Genomic DNA, 17,503 nt, shown 5'->3' on the forward strand with positions numbered 1-17,503 from the left:
CGAGTCTCCAAAGGCTCTTTCAGCACGCTAAAACCCGCCGCCAGAGTCGTCATTTCCCCGCTGTTCTATTTTATCGAGGTAGTGCTGTTGTTTTGAGCCATAACACGGTTATATCTTTGGCAAAATATAGTAGATGAACTGAGTCCATGGAATTGCGTCGGAAAAGCTGGGGTGGTTTAAGGCTGACATTACGGTCTAACGGGGAGATGCCGGGTTCGAGTCCTAGGTAATTTTTTGCCTTTTTTCTCTACAATTCATAACCAGACTAGATCCCACGCCCAGTCAGAAAGATTTGTCTTTCACAAGTCAGCTGCTAAAATTCGATTAATATTTTGTGTTTCGCAACACGATCTAGTCATAGCAAATTCGCTGCCCAAACTTCGCTATGCTCGGTGGAGGGTCTCTGCAATGTAAAATAAATCACACATGGCGATTGAAGTATCCAACTGTCGAAAGCAAGAGAATATTAGGAACGAGATATTGAATTCCCAAATTCAAGGTTCAGGCGGGCTTATATGCAGCTCGCTTGAAGCCCCGCAGTGGGCCCTGGTCAACCTCAGCTTCAACCGCTCTAGACTCCTTTGGATCCTACACCTACCGACCAGGATGACATGTTAACACTCCTCTACTTGATCGTCGACGAGAAAATCACAAAATAAACATGGCGACTCAAAGGGCATGTTTAGCTGTTAGATTTATTGCTACAAGTTTATACTTACGGCTGTTGTCGCTAACTTTTCCCAGATTGCGTTCAAAGTCCATGGCACCGTTCAGGGTACGTCTTCAGTTCTGACTAGATTCATTCTTAGCCGGCGATGTTTAACAAGTACCTCTACAGGTGTGGGCTTCCGGTAGGCACAGTCTCTACAGGCCAACCTTAGACATTTCTGATCATGTCGTTACACCAGTGATTACACCATGAAGCGTGCTGTGGAATACGGTCTCAGCGGCTGGGTGAAGAACACTGATTGTGGAAGGGTACGTTTGCAGTCCCTATTTAATGCTAACAATCTTGCAATGTCTTGCATCGGTCGCCAGAGTCACTAAATGCATGTGAAGGTCGAAGGCGAAGCACAAGGCTCAGAAGAGAGCATCCAAAAGTTTCTCAATGATATCAATAATGGCCCTCGACTTGCGCATGTAGTCAAGCTGGAGAAGAAGGCACTTGATCCGAAAAATGGAGAGAGTCAGTTTGGGCTTAGGAAGACATCCGCGACTGTTTTTGATTCACTTTGATGGTCGACTATACAGTGTATACTCTGGTTCAAGCAGAATAAAGCCCATCCGCCTCGGCGTCCTAGTTTCCATGAAAAGAAGTCTCAGCGTAGCCTCTTCATCCGGTCTTCTGCTTACGTGGTAGTCAATTTCTGGGGCCCAAGCAGGTAACGCTTTAACAATCCCAGAGTCTTTCAGCTTCGAGAATATTTCCAATGACGTCGATAGGCTACGCAAACGTCGTTAGCAAATCCCGATTTATTCTCGGCTTTTGTTTGAGTCATGGCCTAGTTAGCGGTCCCGTCCCGGCTTCGTCCGCGGTCAAGTGACAGACAGCTGGATCCATAATACCGTAATCTGATAACACATGTCAATCTTGCATCTCAGCAATTAGGACTCTCAACGCACTGAAAAATCAATGGGAGGCAAGAATAATTTGATTTCGCTTCTGCTGAGGCTAACTACTTCAAGTACATCTGTATATAACTGAATTATATTTGTTTTTATGTCCGTACATAATACTGAATGGAGTATCCAGACCTGTAACGCTCCGTAAGGTAGGGCGCCTTAGATACATGGCTTTTCGCCAGGGACGGACCACTCAGGCTCATAATTAGGAATACTCAGGCACTCTTCTTTTACAGCCACCATCTAGAATGGGCGTCAGATCTGGATCCTTCTTTCGGTGAATGAAAAGTTCTGTTCGGCGGCCAGCGTGTGACTCCTGTGTGCGGGTACCCAGCCCTGAGAGTTCCGATTCCTGCCTCAAATTGCCTCTGGTTGAATTTTTTTATTAGGTCTTTGTATTTAGTTGGCATATATAAATACAAGAAAGGTTGCAGTCCCAGTCAGCTCCTTATGTTTGTCATAAGCAACATTTATCTTGACTAAACACAATTGTCAGAATTGACAGCACCTTTTCATCGATATAAACAATATCAGCATTATGAATTCCATGTCGACAACGGGGCCTATTAGAGTGGCCGCTATGCCGAAACATTACCTGCAGTTCACGGTGCGGACCTATACGAGGAGTATGGCGAGCGCTGGGTTACGATACAGCAGCCCGCCCCTCGTCAAAAGACGCTACGACCAACCTACGGGGAAACGATTCATTTCCTCTACGCCACAATCACAGATCAAAGACTATTTCCCTCCTCCTGATGCACCAAAAATAGTAGAGGTGAAAACGGCGTGGGCTCATCCTGTGTAAGTTATCCAATATATTCAAGAGAGGCGAGAGACGCTGACTAAGAACAGCTACAGTGAAGAAGAAATGCGTGCAGTCACCGTTGGCCATCGCGAGGCAAAGAATTGGTCTGACTGGGTAGCGCTTGGGAGTGTCCGCCTGCTCCGATGGGGTATGGACCTGGTCACCGGCTACAAGCACCCTGCGCCAGGCCAAGAACACATCAAGAAGTTTCAGATGACGGAAAGGGAATGGTTAAGAAGATTTGTCTTCTTGGAGAGCGTCGCTGGTGTACCTGGAATGGTTGGTGGTATGCTAAGGCACTTGAGGAGTCTCAGACGTATGAAGCGAGATAACGGATGGGTATGTCGAGAGTACTTTCGCTTTTACTTTTTGTGGCTCGACTAACAATCAATGCGCAGATCGAGACGCTCCTTGAGGAGGCATACAATGAGCGGATGCACTTGCTCACATTCCTCAAGATGGCCGAACCTGGGTGGTTCATGCGCTTAATGGTCCTTGGAGCGCAAGGAGTGTTTTTCAACGGCTTCTTCCTCTCTTATCTCATCTCGCCACGTACCTGTCATCGTTTCGTCGGCTATCTCGAGGAGGAAGCCGTGCTCACTTACACTCGGGCCATCAAAGACCTCGAAAGCGGCAGGCTGCCGCACTGGGAAAAGCTGGAGGCTCCAGAGATCGCTGTCAAGTACTGGAAAATGCCTGAGGGTAACCGGACCATGAGGGATCTGTTGCTGTATGTCCGAGCGGACGAGGCCAAACATCGCGAGGTCAACCACACGCTCGGGAACCTGAAGCAAGCGGTCGACGTCAACCCTTTCGCGGTTGAATGGAAGGATCCGTCCAAACCGCATCCTGGCAAAGGGATCAAACACTTAAAGACCACCGGCTGGGAACGAGAAGAGGTTGTTTGAGCATTGATATATTGTGGTTTGTCATTTGCGGGAACAAATGGGAGAACTTGCATATATGGTTAAAACGGCGCAAATTGGTTGGAACTTGAGCATAGCAACGCGGATACCTCCTCTCCTAAGACTTTATTGGTAATAGAATGTTCTTGAACCTGTTCAGATTAATTAATATGGACGGGCCATGCAATCATGAGCGCAGACGAAACATACACTAAACCCAATTGGGATAGCAATATCCATCTGGAAGATGGGTCTTTGCTGTCACTGAGCGTGCCCAGGGGCTTGCCGTCATGTCTCAGAGCCAGATGGCTCCATCCCAAAACCAACTGTTTATGTTCGCTAATGCATGCCAAGTTGTCATCGGTTCAGTGCAGCCTGCAGACGCGATGCAGTGTTCGTCTGCCTCTTGTGGTGGGATGAGGGACCGACAGATTGCACGGCATATCCTGTGCCTGGGCGTCAGGGGCGCCGGGACGAAACAGATCGAGAAAGCAAATAATAATCAAATGCCGAAGACGAGGTGTTTCTTTTTCTTAAAGCATCACTCCATCCATACTCAGAGTAATGCTTTGATCACCCGGTAGGCATGGTCATTAGGCTGGCGACGTTAAAGGTATAGGCGCTACTATCGAATAGTTGACCCGCTTCCCCTTTAGTGCCAAAAAAGAAGCCCAAGAACCCCCTTTCGAACGTCTCAAGTTTGTTCTCGCCTGCAGATCGGTCACGATCGCCAATTCCGCTGTTATTCTACCGAGGCGTCCCTTTTCTATTTACGTTAACCGTTATTTCTCCTCTGGTGACCACCTGTCCTTTCATCTTTTGTGACCGACCCGTTTATACATTCTCAAGTGTTTGCTACATTCCACGCATGAACCGAAACACACAGTGTCGCAATGGACGATCCCGCCGCGTTTGATGCTACAGCCCCTCCTGTCCGAGACTCCTCACCCTCCCCTTCCGTCTCTCCAACACCCGCAATTTCGTCCTGTCCATCACCAGACCGTACATTTTCTACAGTTTCTTCGTTGTCGACATCGTCTGGCACATCCGGTGATGCCAGGTCTTCAGTGTCAGTTTCTACGCGGAGACGGGGGTATATCCGGCCTCAGGGGGCGGAATTCGCCGCCTCCGCAAAAAACCGGGAAAGTGTAATGAGCCTGGGGAGCATCGCACATTTGCAGTACTATTTCGCTCGAACAGGTCTGCTGGATGGGAAGGGTGGTAATGCGCGAGAATATAAGAAGAAAAAGAGGAATACGGAGGACACACCACAATTGCTGCTGACACCAAATGCCCGCTTCACGGACGAAATTACAATGAGCCCAACGGAGGATATCAATACGGATTCAGGAGAAGATGCGTTAGACTTTGTTGAGGACGGGGACGAGGTGATGCTGCCCCCGACTGTCAGTACCTATAGCATCAAGACGCACCATATTCCGCCGCCTCCGGATCTGTTGCAGCTGCGGAGGGATCTTTTGAACGCGATATATAAAGCACAGAGAGAGATTGATGTGGTGTCTCAGCAGCAGCATTCACCGGAGACGCTTCCACCACGAATCGATGTCTCGCCAGACGGCGATACGGAAACAAAAGGAGACTCACAACAGCAGGCGAATCTGGCTGCAGCTCTTCAGAGCTGGGATGAAATCAACGGTATGCGCTTATTAGATGTTGTCACGCTTGCAATTCGCGCAGCAAAGATATACTATACCACCCATGAATACCCGGAAAGACTAGCTTCTATAAAAAGCGAGCGTGAGATTAGGCAAGATCTATTTAATGTCCTTGAGGTATTGAAGCGATGGGCAGGGCGCAATTTTGCAGGTGGGTTTCGAGAAGAGGAAAAGAAGGCCGTTCTAGGCTGGATGTCCGATGTGCGCGATATGCTGTCGCAAGAGGCGCAGCTTGAAGATGCAGAAGTGAAAGAGCGGGCATCGTGGGTCTGGATTGAGGGTGATTGGACCGGTCGGGAACGGCAGCGGGAAGAGGAATTTCTTGCCAGCCTGACAGGTCCAGACTCGCGCTTGCCAGCGTGGACAGAGCCTGAAGATGGTTCACTCCCATCTGCGATGCTTGAGAGACTTCGTGACGGCCGCGACCTGATCCGGATCCACAACATAGCCGTCCGGAAGTCCAAGCGACCTTTTGGCGAGATCAAAACCTTCCATGAAGATGTTGCCAAGCCATATCGACAAGCAGATAATCTTCGGTATTGGATAAAGGCGGCCGAACTGCGCTGGGAGACGAAGCTCGAACTGGACGTCATGGGCGTCGTCTACGGCACCAGCGACGAGGCGTGGCACCAGTTTGATCGAGCCATTGCAGCCTGGTGCAAGTCCGTCCGAGAAGAGCTCTCGCAAGACCTTCGAGTATTGAGAAGACGAGCGACTGCAGCTAGTGTTGACGGGCTGCTTGTCAAGATCTCATGACGGCCTCCGTCGGTAATACACCTCTTTGAGAGCGCATGTCTTGGATGTCTGGGCTTTTGGGAAAGTGGCCATTGGGTCCACGTAGTTTGATTCAGGATGACATTTGTTTGCAGTCCGCGCTGCCTGTATTTGATACCCCTTACTTGTCGATGACAGTTTTGGCGAGGGAGTTTGGTGTTTGTCCTGCACCTTGTACATTATGCTGCATTGCATTAGTCAATGATTAGCCAGATAAGATATTAAGGTATATCCAGGATTTCTAGTCGTATCGCGAACCACAAATTCCGTTAGAAATTCGGCAGTATTACAACGAGCAGTACGCTCGGGGGGGAGGAGTTCTTTAGAAATGGAATGCCTAGGCCTCCGGTACCAAGAATGCCTCCTGCCACAAATCTCTAGACAAAGATGCACAGGAACAGGAAATAATGGATCAATACAAGGACAGAGGGAGAGCACTAGTGGGCGTGATAAAGAAAGGAGCTGATCCCCTGAACGGACCCTGCGGGAACGCACTGCGCTATTGGAATCCGGGCAGTTGGTGGTGGCGATCAGCCCAAGTTGAAGAACTGAAGGGAATTGCTCATTAAACGACAGCAACGGCTCTAGCGATCGTTTTCCGTCTCCATTCTCTTCCTTCATCCTCCAGTTCTCTCTCCTGCAACTCTTCCCTCTGGTCCATTTTCTGAGTACGATGTAGTCTCCTTGTTTAGCTCAGCAAGCTCAGAAAAGAACAGCTCATCTTCTGCAGAGTGGTCACCCCACTCCTACTCAGACAGCAACAACAAACATTCTTATAGGGGCCCGCCGACATACTTTTGACAACGACGCATTCTTCACCCAGCGCAACTGCGTCATAGTAGCAACCGGTTTTCGTTCTCATTCTCTTTGTCTTTTGTGACCCAACCCTCTACCTCTAGCCCTCCAGATTTCCCGGGCTAGAGCGGACGTATCGCCGTATCGATGCGTGCCATCTTTACCACTAGCACTCACCCCTCGGCTCCCGCTCCAGACACGTCCACCTCGGTGACCACGTCGCAAGGTTCTCCACCACCACCTCCTCCTCCATCAGTCTCCGTCTCTTCTCCGGATGAGTCGGCAACACCTCGTCGGATCAAATCGAAAGCCTCGCTACGAAGTACCCGGAGTATCGGTAGCAGCAGCCTTCACGAAGACGACGGCGACGACGCCCAATCCGAAAAGTCTCTCATCCGCCCCAACATTCTCCGCCGTCTGTCACCCGGCTTAGCTGCACGCGTGAAGTTACTGGACGGAAGCTCCAAAACAGCAACATCCCCTCGGAACCCCGGTGCGGTTGGCCGGATTCCCGAGGAGCAGATCAAGGAGTTGGATAGTCTACACAAGGTCCAGTCGATCGAAGTTGAGAGGAAAGGCCGCGCTTGGAGCGGAATATCGTTTGCCAACAAAACTCAAAAACAACAGGTACAGCGAGAACTACTACCACCACCAGGCGTGCCTGAACCACCGGTCGCAAAGTCAACCCCTGGGTCGGGTCAGGACGCCACATCCGACCGCCTGGAAACAGAAGAAGAGGAAGTGGAAAATACGCCAACTACCATGTCTGTTGTTGAGCCAGCCCCAGCACCGCTGGGCCCGGGAATAAGTGTTCCTAACGTAGAAGACCAGACCGACGGCCCGACAGACTATGAGAAGTACATTCAAAAAACTAGCGAGCTCGAAGCAGAAGCAAACGGCGCACCACGCCCGCCTCCGAAAGACTCCCCTCCCATCCAGTCGAGCGCGTCATCGAACACCCAGTCATACTTTAATCCTCACGGTCTTCAACGGACATCATCGATATACTCCAGTACCAATTCGATATTCTCATTCTCACGATCCTCGTTCAGCAATCAGATTTCTCAGCTTACCTCCATCGCCCTTCCACAGCCCTCATCGCTTGAAGCTAGCATCGCTTCGATATCGAACGCTCCGGCCGCAGTTAAAGCCTTGACCGGTGCCGCGGAGCAGATTCAGATATGGATCAGAAAGGCATCGAACGTGCTGAACGGACTTGATGCGGAGGATGACGTGGTATGGGCCGCGGCCGCTGGACGGGAAGGCCTTGATGGTGTGGACAAGGCAATCACAAAGTTTGAGAGCCTAGTAAATGTCTATGTTAAGGCTATCGAAGACGTGCAGCTGCGCGAGGACATCGCTAATGTGAGCACTGATGGCTTAGAGACGATTGTTACTCAAATGGACAGCATCCTACAGAGTTGGGCCAAGGTCAAGTCGCGGCTCCGGGCAGTGAAAGAGCAGGTAGAATTGGCAATGGAGTGGGAGGAACTATGGAACAGCGTCCTAGGTGATGTGGGCGAGGAAGTCGAGGAGCTAGAAGGACTGGTCTTCGAGATGGAGGCGAAGCGACACTTCAATCTGGCGAATGAGGACTCTACTGGGTTGGATATCAACGAACTCGAAACGATCGTGGAGGAGACGCCTTCTGGTGGCCGATTTTCGAATAAGCGTTCCAGCATGGGATCCCTCTACCCTGCACCGCCTGCTTTGGACAAGCCGATTATTCAAACTCCGCAGGACGACACGAATCACTCTAATCTTGTTGAACTATTCGCCCGTCTTCAGCCGCTGCGCGCTTCGCTTGATTTCTTGCCTATGAGGCTTTCTATGTTCCAGTCACGCGCGGAGAAAGTTTTTCCGTCTGCATGCACGGAATTGATAGAGCGCCGCGAGAAACTCGAGAAGGACTACAAGAATCTGCAGGCAGATGCTGAAACATTGCGGAAGGAGCTAGAGGAAGACCGGTGGATCATGGTCTTTCGGAACGCTGGCTCTCAGGCGCAGAAAATGTTTGAGTCTGTTGAGAGGAGCATCTCAAAGCTGCAGGAGGGCCTTGAGACGGGCATGCATTTGCATAATCCTGCAGGGATGACGAATCGTATTGAGAGCTACGAGGCCAAGAAGCAGCATTACGTGCCTGCCATAGAACGGGTTCTTACGATCACCCAGAAAGGAGTCAAAGACAGGCTAACTGTGAATGGCGAAATCCTTCGGCTTCTGGCGAACATGGAATCTCAGGTCAACGCCTTGAGAGCCAGTATCAAGGTGATGGACTCGTCTTTAGAAGACATTCAAGATTTAAGGTCACAACATATGCGCGATTCTATTTCCACCGTCCTGACGATAGATAGTCCAGCTACGGGAAGCCTTGCGGACACTCCAGGAAGCTCACCGGCATCATCGGTGGTCATGACTCCAGCCAACAAGTCCAGTCGGCGAGGTAGTTCAGTCGGCTCCGCTGCTCGAACATCGACCGGACGCCGGGTTTCAGGACTACCGCAACTTGCCTCCAACCTAACCGGCAGGAAGCCCAGCAATCCCAAGGTCACCCCTAAGACCACGCTGACAGCGCCGTCTCCAACGCCAGCAGCACGAAAGCCTGCACAGCCTGCACAGCCTGCACTCTCGCCCGCGTTTCTCAACCGACCACGATGGAATACCAGTACGAACACCAATGACCTGGATGTGGGACATAAGTACAAGCCTTGGACGCCTTCGTTGCGCAAACAATCTGCTCCCTCACGCGGGACACGCCCTTCGTCGACAGTTCCAGCCCGGGACCCATCTACGTCTCCTATACCACCCTCCGCCAGGTCTGCGAGCCGTATATCCAGTCGCCTAGGCTTGCGTAGCCCTGGGCGCACAGCGTCTCCATCGCCTGGTCACTCCATCTTGGATCCTCCTCCTTATAGTAAACTTCGACGCCCGGCTGGAACAGAGAACATGTCCAACACCCCACGCAGCCGCCAAAGCTTTGCCGGGACATCGTTCAATCGCAGCGTCTCTCAGGACCAGGGACGAAGCGACAGCCCTACGAAAGCTGATCGTCCCGGTACAGCACTCGGACACTCAGGAAGCCGCCGCATCAGTTTGCTTCCTCTGCCGCGGAACCGTAACAAGGATAATATCCCGTCAACTCGAAGCAAGCTCTCGGAACGACCTCCGTGGCGTGGTTAAGCATGAAGGAATTTCCACGGTCTCATTCATCTGCTGTCTCGAAGTTTAGATTTTATCTTCTCCCTTGTATTATCTTGTGGTCTTTCATGTTGTCAGATTGCTTCGATGATTCCCCTTTTGCAAAGATACCTACCATATGATTTAGCGCAATGTATACATTCTATCAGGTGTATGGAGTTTTTCTTCGAATTTCCTGTTAATCTAGGCTTTTTCTACTACAGCTTCTCCTGTCAGGTCCTTCCCAATAATCAATGCATCAACCGGCGTTTCACTGTTCGCCAACCTCGCTGCCCCCGGCACACGCCCAATAACGCTGAACCCAAGCCTCTCCCAGATCTTGACCGAGGCAACGTTGTTTTCGAAGACAAGGTTGAAGACAGAGTATTTGTAGCCCTGTTATATCAATTAGCTAATTCATTACTTGGCGTCCTTTTACATGACATACCAACAATGGAGCAAAGTGCAAGTACGCCTTGCCCATCACCAGGCCCACTCCCTGGTTCCTCGCTGCGATGGTCGTCAAGAAGCCTGCATTGCAAACGTGCGAGCAGCGGCCTTCCTCGTTAGCTGAACTATCCTTACCAAATACCGCCGGAAATATTGGGGCATACCAGGATAATTAGGCTTGACATAAAACGTTCCCAAGCATTCCTTTTCCCAATCCCTCTCACTGTCCACATTTAAACCGCCCTCACCATCCCCTTCCCGATCCAGAAGAGCCACAGCCCCAAACATCCCAAACCAATACTCGCCGAACGCCTCAAACTTCATCGGCTGTTCCATCGGATACGTACAGCCCTTCTCAATCTCTGCGCTGAACTGGGCGTGTAAAAAGCGCAAGAGACTCTGTGGTAGAGATGATGGGCCGTTTGTTATCGGATAGAGGGTTACATTTGTGCCTGTCTTGGTTGTCGTCTTGAGGGGGGTATTGAGGGATGGGGATTTCAAGGAGAGGAGGAGGGAATCTGATGGTTGGATCTTTGTGTTTGGATCTTCAAGGATAGAGGGCATTTTGTGTGTTCTAGTCGTGAAGGATTGATGCTTGGAGAGGGACGAGGGATGGACAAGGAAGTATATAGGTGCAGATGTCAAGCGCAGGGCGTCGAATTGAGATCCTGTCTGGTTTATATCTCCAGGCATTCTCCACCGTTACTGTTGGAGATTTCTTATCAGCTAAAATATGATTCGCCAATGCCTCGCAAGTGGTTCCTCTCGGCTTTTCTCCGGGTTATACTTCATAGAGATGTGGTGATACAGTAATATATAATATATATGTACAGAAATCTACAAGACATCATGTAGCGCAAACATCAATTTCAAACGCCATAATCTAGCCCAGGAGTCTCCAAAGAACAGTGGTATAGAAGCACCTGGCAGCACTACTTCTCGCCCTCCCCTTCTCCGTCCCCTTTCCCATCTTTGTTCTGGATCGTCTGCATCAACTCATACAACTGTCCGAGTTGCTGGTCTAGAACGCACAATGCAAACGGTTAGTTTCCTACTTCAATAGTCCCAGGGGCTGGAATATTAGAAGGAAATGAGTTGACGCACCGCTCATTTTATCCAACTTGCCCTGATCCAGCTTCTCTCCAATCCACGAATCTCCCTCAAGCTTCTGCGCATAAAGCTGCCACTCCGTAAGGAACCCGATCTGCAGTAGCCAGCTCGTTAGTCTTGTCTAGACGAGACCCTCTTCCCCACATCATTTTAACCACGATCCAGACCATAGACGACGTACGATATGCAACGGATTCTCCGTTCCCCGATGGGCGCGGAATTCGCTTTTCACATATGAGTCCCCTAGGATGCGCATTTCGGGATCGAGCTTCTTGCGGTGTACGCGGAGGATGCGGCGGTAGAGCGGGATGGGCGGGAGGAGTGCGAGGGCTTCGCTGAGGCTCGCGGCCGAGCCCATGTTTGATGGGGCGGCGTAGAGGAGGCGGGTGAAGGCGCGCATTTTCACTTCTCGTTTCGGAGCCTTTAGATGTTGAGTGATTGAATGGTGCTTGGGACCTCTAGGCTTAGACTTGGAGATGGATGACAGAGCCGCGGTTGGACGACTGGAGCATCAAGCGGAGAAATTTGTCTCCGCATCAATTAATCCAACAAACTACCTCTACAAATCTACAGCACCAACTCACCTAAATTACGACTCTCAACTCACAAAAGAAAAGATGCTCCCAACTCCGGACACCTCGCATGTCTCCTTCGACACAATCTACGAGCCGTCCGAAGACTCCTACCTCTTCCTCGATACCCTCTCCTCCGCCTCCGAATCCGCCTGGCTGAAATCACGTTTCCCTTCTTCAACGCCATCGCCTCTCCTTCTCGAAGTCGGCTCCGGCTCCGGAGTCGTCCTCGCTTTCCTAACGGCAAACTCACCTCTTATCCTCGGCCGCGCGGATGTCCTTGCTCTTGCGACAGACGTTAACAAGAACGCCTGCGCTGCGACACAAAAAACTGTTACTGTGGCTGTGGAGGAGCGGCAATCGGAGATAGATAAGGACGCGAATGCGCGGGTGAAGGCAAAGTCTGTCTGCCTGTCCGCGGTTGTAGGAGACCTCTGCACATCCGTCCGCCCCGGAAGCGTGGACGTTCTCCTCTTTAACCCGCCTTATGTGCCGACGGAGGAATTACCCGCAATACCGTCCACTTCTGATGCTGCGACGAACGAACTGGAATTGTCACGGAGCGCAAAATTCGAGCGCGACTCCTACTACCTCTCCCTCACCTATGCTGGGGGCCGGGATGGAATGGAGACAACCGACAGGTTACTCGAGTCGATACCGGAGGTGCTGGATCCGGATCGCGGCGTTGCGTACGTCCTGCTCTGTGCGCAGAATCGGCCGGAGGAGGTCAAAGTAAGGATTCGGGGATGGGGAGGGGGATGGAGGGCTGAGAGTGTTGGGAATAGTGGGGTGCAGGCCGGGTGGGAGAAGTTGGCTATTGTAAGGATTTGGAAGGAGTAATGCCCAAAAGAGTATACGATGATGACGACGTTATGATAGATAGATTATAGATATAGATAGACCCTGTATTTTGATCATTTGTATTTCCGACTCTCACGTAGAGGGAGTCGATGGTTGTTCACCGCGCAGAAATAAACGTCTCTATATCCCAGTTCGCCGGATATAGGACACTGGTGCTTCCTCTAGTCGCAAGACATGGTCGTATCGGCCCTGGTGTCATCACTCATCCATACTAGAGTATCGATGTCCCACACAGAATGAACCACTCTTTCCGTCCTCTCTTAACTGACTGGTAAACAAGGTAAACAACCCCAATTCCTTTTCCGGACAGTCAAGAATCCGCGATCAGTTATTTATCCGCGCTCCAGGACACAACGACGGCATCAAGCAAAACAAAAAAAAAAAAGAATAACTCCGCATCCAGAGATCCGATCCCAAATACGAAATACTCCCGTATCATAGCATAGCATAGCCTCGCAATACTATAGCTTAGAAACCACGACCCCGGCCCCGTCCCCGGCCCCTGCCACGCCCTCTGGGTCCACCGCGACCACCACCCCGGCCACGGTCGGCCTCCTTACGCGCCTTGTTCTTCGGCTTCGGCGTGTCGTCGATGAGCAGAGTGTCAAGCGGCAGACTGTCCGGCAGGATATAGTAGCGGATCGTGGAGCCACGGATGTTGATCGTGTCGAGCGAAATTGGGTCCCGACCCTTGGGTGTCATCTTGACGGTTCGCAGGGAGGTGTTCATTTGCGGGCTGACGGAGGTGATAGTTCCGTGGAGGATTGTGCCTGGATGAAAATGTTAGCGGTAATTTGGGCAGAGGCAAAAGGAGAATGAAAGAATACAAACCATTCTTCAACTCGATAGTTACCGTCTCATTGGCGCACTTCATTAGAAACCTGGTTTCGACGTGTTAGTAAAGTGTTCTTGCGGCAATGAAGCCGAGCTTCGACGTGGAGCTGCGACGGGATTTTACGCACCGAACGAGCTTCATGGTGTTGAAAGATTGCGACTTCGCGCAAGAAAGGAGAGATTCGACGGTGTTTCTAGGGAGAACCGGTCTAAATCGAGTTAGAATTCGGCCGTCAACGGTGCTTGGTGGCTGATTGGCTTCAGGTTGATTTCATGTCGTTCATTTCATCTTGGTTGCGGAGCAAAAGCTTACTGACCGCCAAGTCACGTGTTATCTGTACAGTGTACCCTGCTACAATAAGGGGTCTCCTACGACAATAAATAGGTTGGAAGTGGGACAGTTGGGAGTGGCTATCTAAATGATGCTCAAGTTAATGGGAATACACAAAGTTCCAGTCAATACTGCTGGGAGGTCGCTCCATGGTATCTTGCAGCCAACACGAAAGACAAATATCAACACTTGCTTCGCGCACATAGATTCAGAAAACCGGGATCATAGAACGCCATGCCGGGCTTTGAAAATAGCAATTTTGTCATCATAGAACAGAATCTCGCGCAAGCCAAAAGACACGCGCGGTCGACCATAATCACAGTCGGAAGCATCATCATCATCCAGCGATCTATGATCCTCCGAGGATAAGTCGGAATGTGAATCCATCGTCGCCTCTCCGTCGTCTTCATCGGACTCTTCCTCGTTCGTGTCGGACCCGGCCCAATTCTCGGCACCTGGGACAAAGCCCTCACTATGGATGTCGTCCGTTTCGGCCAGATCGTACTCATTGCCCTTGCCTTCAAGGATCTCATAGCATTTGCTTTGCATGCCTAAATAGCTGATGTTGATTTCTGGCCGTAGTGTTACTATGTCAAGGACCTGCATGGCGAGCTCTTTCAAGTCGAGGTGTAGGGGACGGACAATATGAGAGATGTGGAGGGCACGAAGTTGGGGAATGTTAGGTAGTCTTTGCAGGAAGTAATGCTAATTACGCTGTTAGCAGGGATCAAATGCCGAATAACCAAGACAAAGGCTTACCCAGTCTTTAGAGTCTATGGTCATAGAGAGCTCTTTCAGCTTAGGCATTCGCCCGCTTGTTATAAAAGTGATGACCTCGCGAGTGAACATCCATTTTTGCCGTCGCGAGTTCACTATCTCCACTCCTGCTGGTGACCGTTCGGTACTATCTACTAACAGTTTCCTCAAGCTCGACCTATGCGTCCGTATCACATTTCGATATATCCCCTCAATGTGAACGGCAGAGTCGTGAAGGGGAGATCCATGAAGAAACACGGTCTCCAGAGTGTCAGGTTGGAGAGTATCTTTGATGAAAAGCAACAGATATGGCGAGACGGCATCCGTATGAATGTGTTTGATTCTCAATGCGTATTCAGGCTGGGCCTTATCTTCCTCGCTTCTACCATGTCTTGTACTAGTGTTTGGTGCTGCCGAAGGAGAGAACCGGCGACGAAGGCTTCTCCACAACTTTTCGTGGCCTTCGCAGCGAAGAATGGTAAGGGTGGTAACTCGGGTCCAATTGATAGTGTCTAGTAAGACTGGTGCCGAGATAGGGATACGCTCCAGTTCGAGGACCTCCAACTTCAGCAGTTCTTGGTCTGAACCAGAGGTGAATGGATAGATCGTTCTTGAAGGCTTCCTCAAAGACTCTCGGGGAGCTTTGGGCCCAAGAATCTGTACTTGTTGCGTTTCATGAGAGCTAGGCGGACTATTCCCTGCATCGGCAATATCCTGTACTTCGGCCACATCTTGAGTCGACGTCGTATTGAGAGTTTGCGGAGAGAGAACTTCAATGGGAGTATCAACTGAGGTAACTGCGTCCATTACTGCAGTAATGTCACCATTGTCTCCTTTAACGGGATCTTCTTGTTGAAAAGAGGATTCATTTGCATGGCGACCGGTCCAGCCCAATATCGCCCCAAGAACTCCACCAGCCCTCGGCCACCCGGACACGAGATTGGAAGGTGTTTGCTCAACATGCGAGGCTCCTTGTGGTTTTAGCCACGAGGCCTGATAAACTTTCGAGGAGATGCCGATACGCAGCTCCCTCAGTCTATCACGGGAGCGTCTGATAAGCACAGCCATTTCCTCTAAGTACGACGGCTCGTCTATATCAAGGACACTCAAGCTTTTCAGCGGGGGTAATATCGAGAGGGAGGGATACTCTACATGCCCATATTTTCTGAAAAGAGACGTGCTAGCAGGCGGCGGAGCCAGGATATTTTGGGTCTCAGGGAGAGTTAATGAAGACGTAGTGGGCACTCCTGATAAAGAGCGAACCGCATTCTCGGAGTTATCGTGCCACCGTATCCAAACGTTCTCCAAACGACACTCATGTCCCGGTCGGTCTGCTAGCGATGAAAGCGCAATCCATACGTCTCTAACAACGCCAGTGGGCATGTCCCAAATGAAAGTCTCCAAATTAACCATCCGAGCCACGGCCAAAGCAACGAGTGTTCCGAGCATCTTTCCCGTCTCTTTAGTAACCGAATATTCTTGGACCCAATCTGACGGCCCGTTTCCAACCGAGAACTTCCGTGTATACTGTGCAAAGTAGTTACCACGTCGAATTCGTCCACTGCCCTGCCGATTCTGCGATTGTTGGCGGTTGCACTCGCAGCGGGCACACCGCTGTGCTGCATTCGTAGTAGGAATTTCACGAAATATGTCTTCTCCCATTACCAGTGTTGCCAGGCCATAAGAAAGAGCATCTACTCCCCCTGGGTGATCGGATTGTGGGAAGGCATCTGGCCAGACGATATCGAATCGAGAGTACATTTGGGGGACTGCGAGGGAATGGAGTGCGGAACAGGTAAGGGCCAAGGATGTCAGGTCATTCGTATGCGTAACCTAAAAACGTTAAGTACAGTTAATGTAGGTACGCGCATACTTATCTGAAGATACATACCTCTTTGATGATGTCTTGCAGGAGATCCACAGGAAGATCTAGGAGATTTAGACGCCTTGCTGGTCGTTTAGTCTCTTGGATAATCGTCAGATCGCAGTCCGTTGCGGACGTCTTAGGAAGAGAACTCTTTTCAACAAAAGCCTTCGAGGGTGGTGATTCCTTCATGGGCACAGTGGGTCCATCTGGATGAGGTTGCGACACCGCAGCCTCTTCCGGATGCGATTGAACCGCCTCTGTTTGGAGCTCCTCGCCCGCCGATGCAGTACTAACAGAAGAATCCAGGTCTTCCTCTTCATCACATAACTGATCTAAATCAGATATGACCCCGGCATCCGCATAGGCGCTGCCAAGTTCGGCCATGGTGGCAATGGCGGGATGCTACTGACTCGACTGAAGGAGCAGAACCATAAGACGAGACGAGTGCGAGGCACTAGACCAGTTACTTGGGACAAACGAGGGCCCGCTCCTTGATGTCGGCAGACGAGCTGGAAATGGAAACAGGCTGATGTGACAACTGATGAGACTGGATTCCAGATGGTGAGCTTAGAGCGGTAGGCAAACTGGCAAATTACCCCCCAAACACAAAAGGAAAGCTACCAATCACAGAAGGGTAGACCAAGGCGGGCAAGCGTTGCCTGTCAGAACAGTCAACTCACTGCGCAGAGGCTCAGCCAACGAACACGAGTCGACGAGATCGAATGCGAATGAAATGCTGCATTTCTATGGCAGCAGCAGGATCAATCTATAGGGAATCGCAGATGAGGTGAAGTTCCTTGGTGACGGTTGCTGTGCAGGAACTCCTGTCACGGCGGGGCTTCAATGGGGCTAACCGTAGTGGGGGCGGCGCACGTGCCACATCTCGTACTATACTACCCTTAATATCAGTCTATGTATATGATTCAAAAAAACCACGACGAGGGGAGAACAGGGCCCCCTACTGCTC

The 17,503-nt window shown here is 50.8% G+C and overlaps 9 protein-coding genes across 9 annotated transcripts; 5 read left to right on the plus strand and 4 right to left on the minus strand.

Moving 5' to 3' along the window:
• Nucleotides 1-604: 604 nt before the first annotated feature.
• Nucleotides 605-1,492, plus strand: BDW70DRAFT_140274 (acylphosphatase). The gene is made up of 5 exons (XM_073737574.1): nt 605-676; nt 745-775; nt 839-851; nt 909-978; nt 1,060-1,492. Exons 1-5 carry the CDS (start codon nt 662-664, stop codon nt 1,234-1,236), a joined length of 306 nt encoding a protein of 101 aa, XP_073594070.1. The 5' UTR covers nt 605-661; the 3' UTR covers nt 1,237-1,492.
• Nucleotides 1,493-1,977: 485 nt separating this feature from the next.
• On the plus strand, nt 1,978-3,480 carry BDW70DRAFT_85789 (alternative oxidase). The gene is made up of 4 exons (XM_073745043.1): nt 1,978-2,050; nt 2,120-2,424; nt 2,476-2,767; nt 2,827-3,480. Exons 2-4 carry the CDS (start codon nt 2,162-2,164, stop codon nt 3,334-3,336), a joined length of 1,065 nt encoding a protein of 354 aa, XP_073594071.1. The 5' UTR covers nt 1,978-2,050; nt 2,120-2,161; the 3' UTR covers nt 3,337-3,480.
• Nucleotides 3,481-4,071: 591 nt separating this feature from the next.
• Nucleotides 4,072-5,873, plus strand: BDW70DRAFT_85817 (uncharacterized protein). Its single transcript, XM_073745046.1, has one exon. It carries the CDS (start codon nt 4,227-4,229, stop codon nt 5,763-5,765), a length of 1,539 nt encoding a protein of 512 aa, XP_073594072.1. The 5' UTR covers nt 4,072-4,226; the 3' UTR covers nt 5,766-5,873.
• Nucleotides 5,874-6,410: 537 nt separating this feature from the next.
• Nucleotides 6,411-10,482, plus strand: BDW70DRAFT_140285 (KAR9 family protein). The gene is made up of 3 exons (XM_073737575.1): nt 6,411-10,151; nt 10,204-10,313; nt 10,370-10,482. The coding sequence occupies exon 1, from the start codon at nt 6,726-6,728 to the stop codon at nt 9,756-9,758; it is 3,033 nt and encodes a 1,010-aa protein (XP_073594073.1). The 5' UTR covers nt 6,411-6,725; the 3' UTR covers nt 9,759-10,151; nt 10,204-10,313; nt 10,370-10,482.
• Nucleotides 9,960-10,769, minus strand: BDW70DRAFT_161883 (GNAT family N-acetyltransferase; the record flags this gene model as incomplete). The annotated part of the gene is made up of 3 exons (XM_073741043.1): nt 9,960-10,151; nt 10,204-10,313; nt 10,370-10,769. 3 exons carry the CDS (start codon nt 10,767-10,769, stop codon nt 9,960-9,962), a joined length of 702 nt encoding a protein of 233 aa, XP_073594074.1.
• Nucleotides 10,770-11,093: 324 nt separating this feature from the next.
• On the minus strand, nt 11,094-11,806 carry BDW70DRAFT_140286 (succinate dehydrogenase assembly factor 3). Its single transcript, XM_073737576.1, has 3 exons — nt 11,497-11,806; nt 11,310-11,409; nt 11,094-11,226 (listed from the first exon to the last, which is right to left on the minus strand). Exons 1-3 carry the CDS (start codon nt 11,713-11,715, stop codon nt 11,138-11,140), a joined length of 408 nt encoding a protein of 135 aa, XP_073594075.1. The 5' UTR covers nt 11,716-11,806; the 3' UTR covers nt 11,094-11,137.
• Nucleotides 11,807-11,888: 82 nt separating this feature from the next.
• Nucleotides 11,889-12,727, plus strand: BDW70DRAFT_169651 (S-adenosylmethionine-dependent methyltransferase; the record flags this gene model as incomplete). The annotated part of the gene is made up of 1 exon (XM_073742737.1): nt 11,889-12,727. The coding sequence occupies exon 1, from the start codon at nt 11,933-11,935 to the stop codon at nt 12,725-12,727; it is 795 nt and encodes a 264-aa protein (XP_073594076.1). The 5' UTR covers nt 11,889-11,932.
• A 327-nt stretch (nt 12,728-13,054) lies between these two features.
• Nucleotides 13,055-13,846, minus strand: BDW70DRAFT_85851 (mRNA splicing protein SMD1). The gene is made up of 3 exons (XM_073745047.1): nt 13,711-13,846; nt 13,580-13,629; nt 13,055-13,518 (listed from the first exon to the last, which is right to left on the minus strand). The coding sequence occupies exons 1-3, from the start codon at nt 13,722-13,724 to the stop codon at nt 13,217-13,219; spliced, it is 366 nt and encodes a 121-aa protein (XP_073594077.1). The 5' UTR covers nt 13,725-13,846; the 3' UTR covers nt 13,055-13,216.
• A 135-nt stretch (nt 13,847-13,981) lies between these two features.
• Nucleotides 13,982-17,348, minus strand: BDW70DRAFT_140289 (uncharacterized protein). The gene is made up of 3 exons (XM_073737577.1): nt 16,561-17,348; nt 14,673-16,502; nt 13,982-14,618 (listed from the first exon to the last, which is right to left on the minus strand). The coding sequence occupies exons 1-3, from the start codon at nt 16,918-16,920 to the stop codon at nt 14,136-14,138; spliced, it is 2,673 nt and encodes an 890-aa protein (XP_073594078.1). The 5' UTR covers nt 16,921-17,348; the 3' UTR covers nt 13,982-14,135.
• Between the last annotated feature and the right edge of the window lie 155 nt (nt 17,349-17,503).

The sequence above is a fragment of the Aspergillus foveolatus genome (assembly GCF_047715535.1).
Source record: "Aspergillus foveolatus strain CBS 279.81 unplaced genomic scaffold BDW70scaffold_41, whole genome shotgun sequence".
Lineage (NCBI taxonomy): Eukaryota > Fungi > Ascomycota > Eurotiomycetes > Eurotiales > Aspergillaceae > Aspergillus > Aspergillus foveolatus.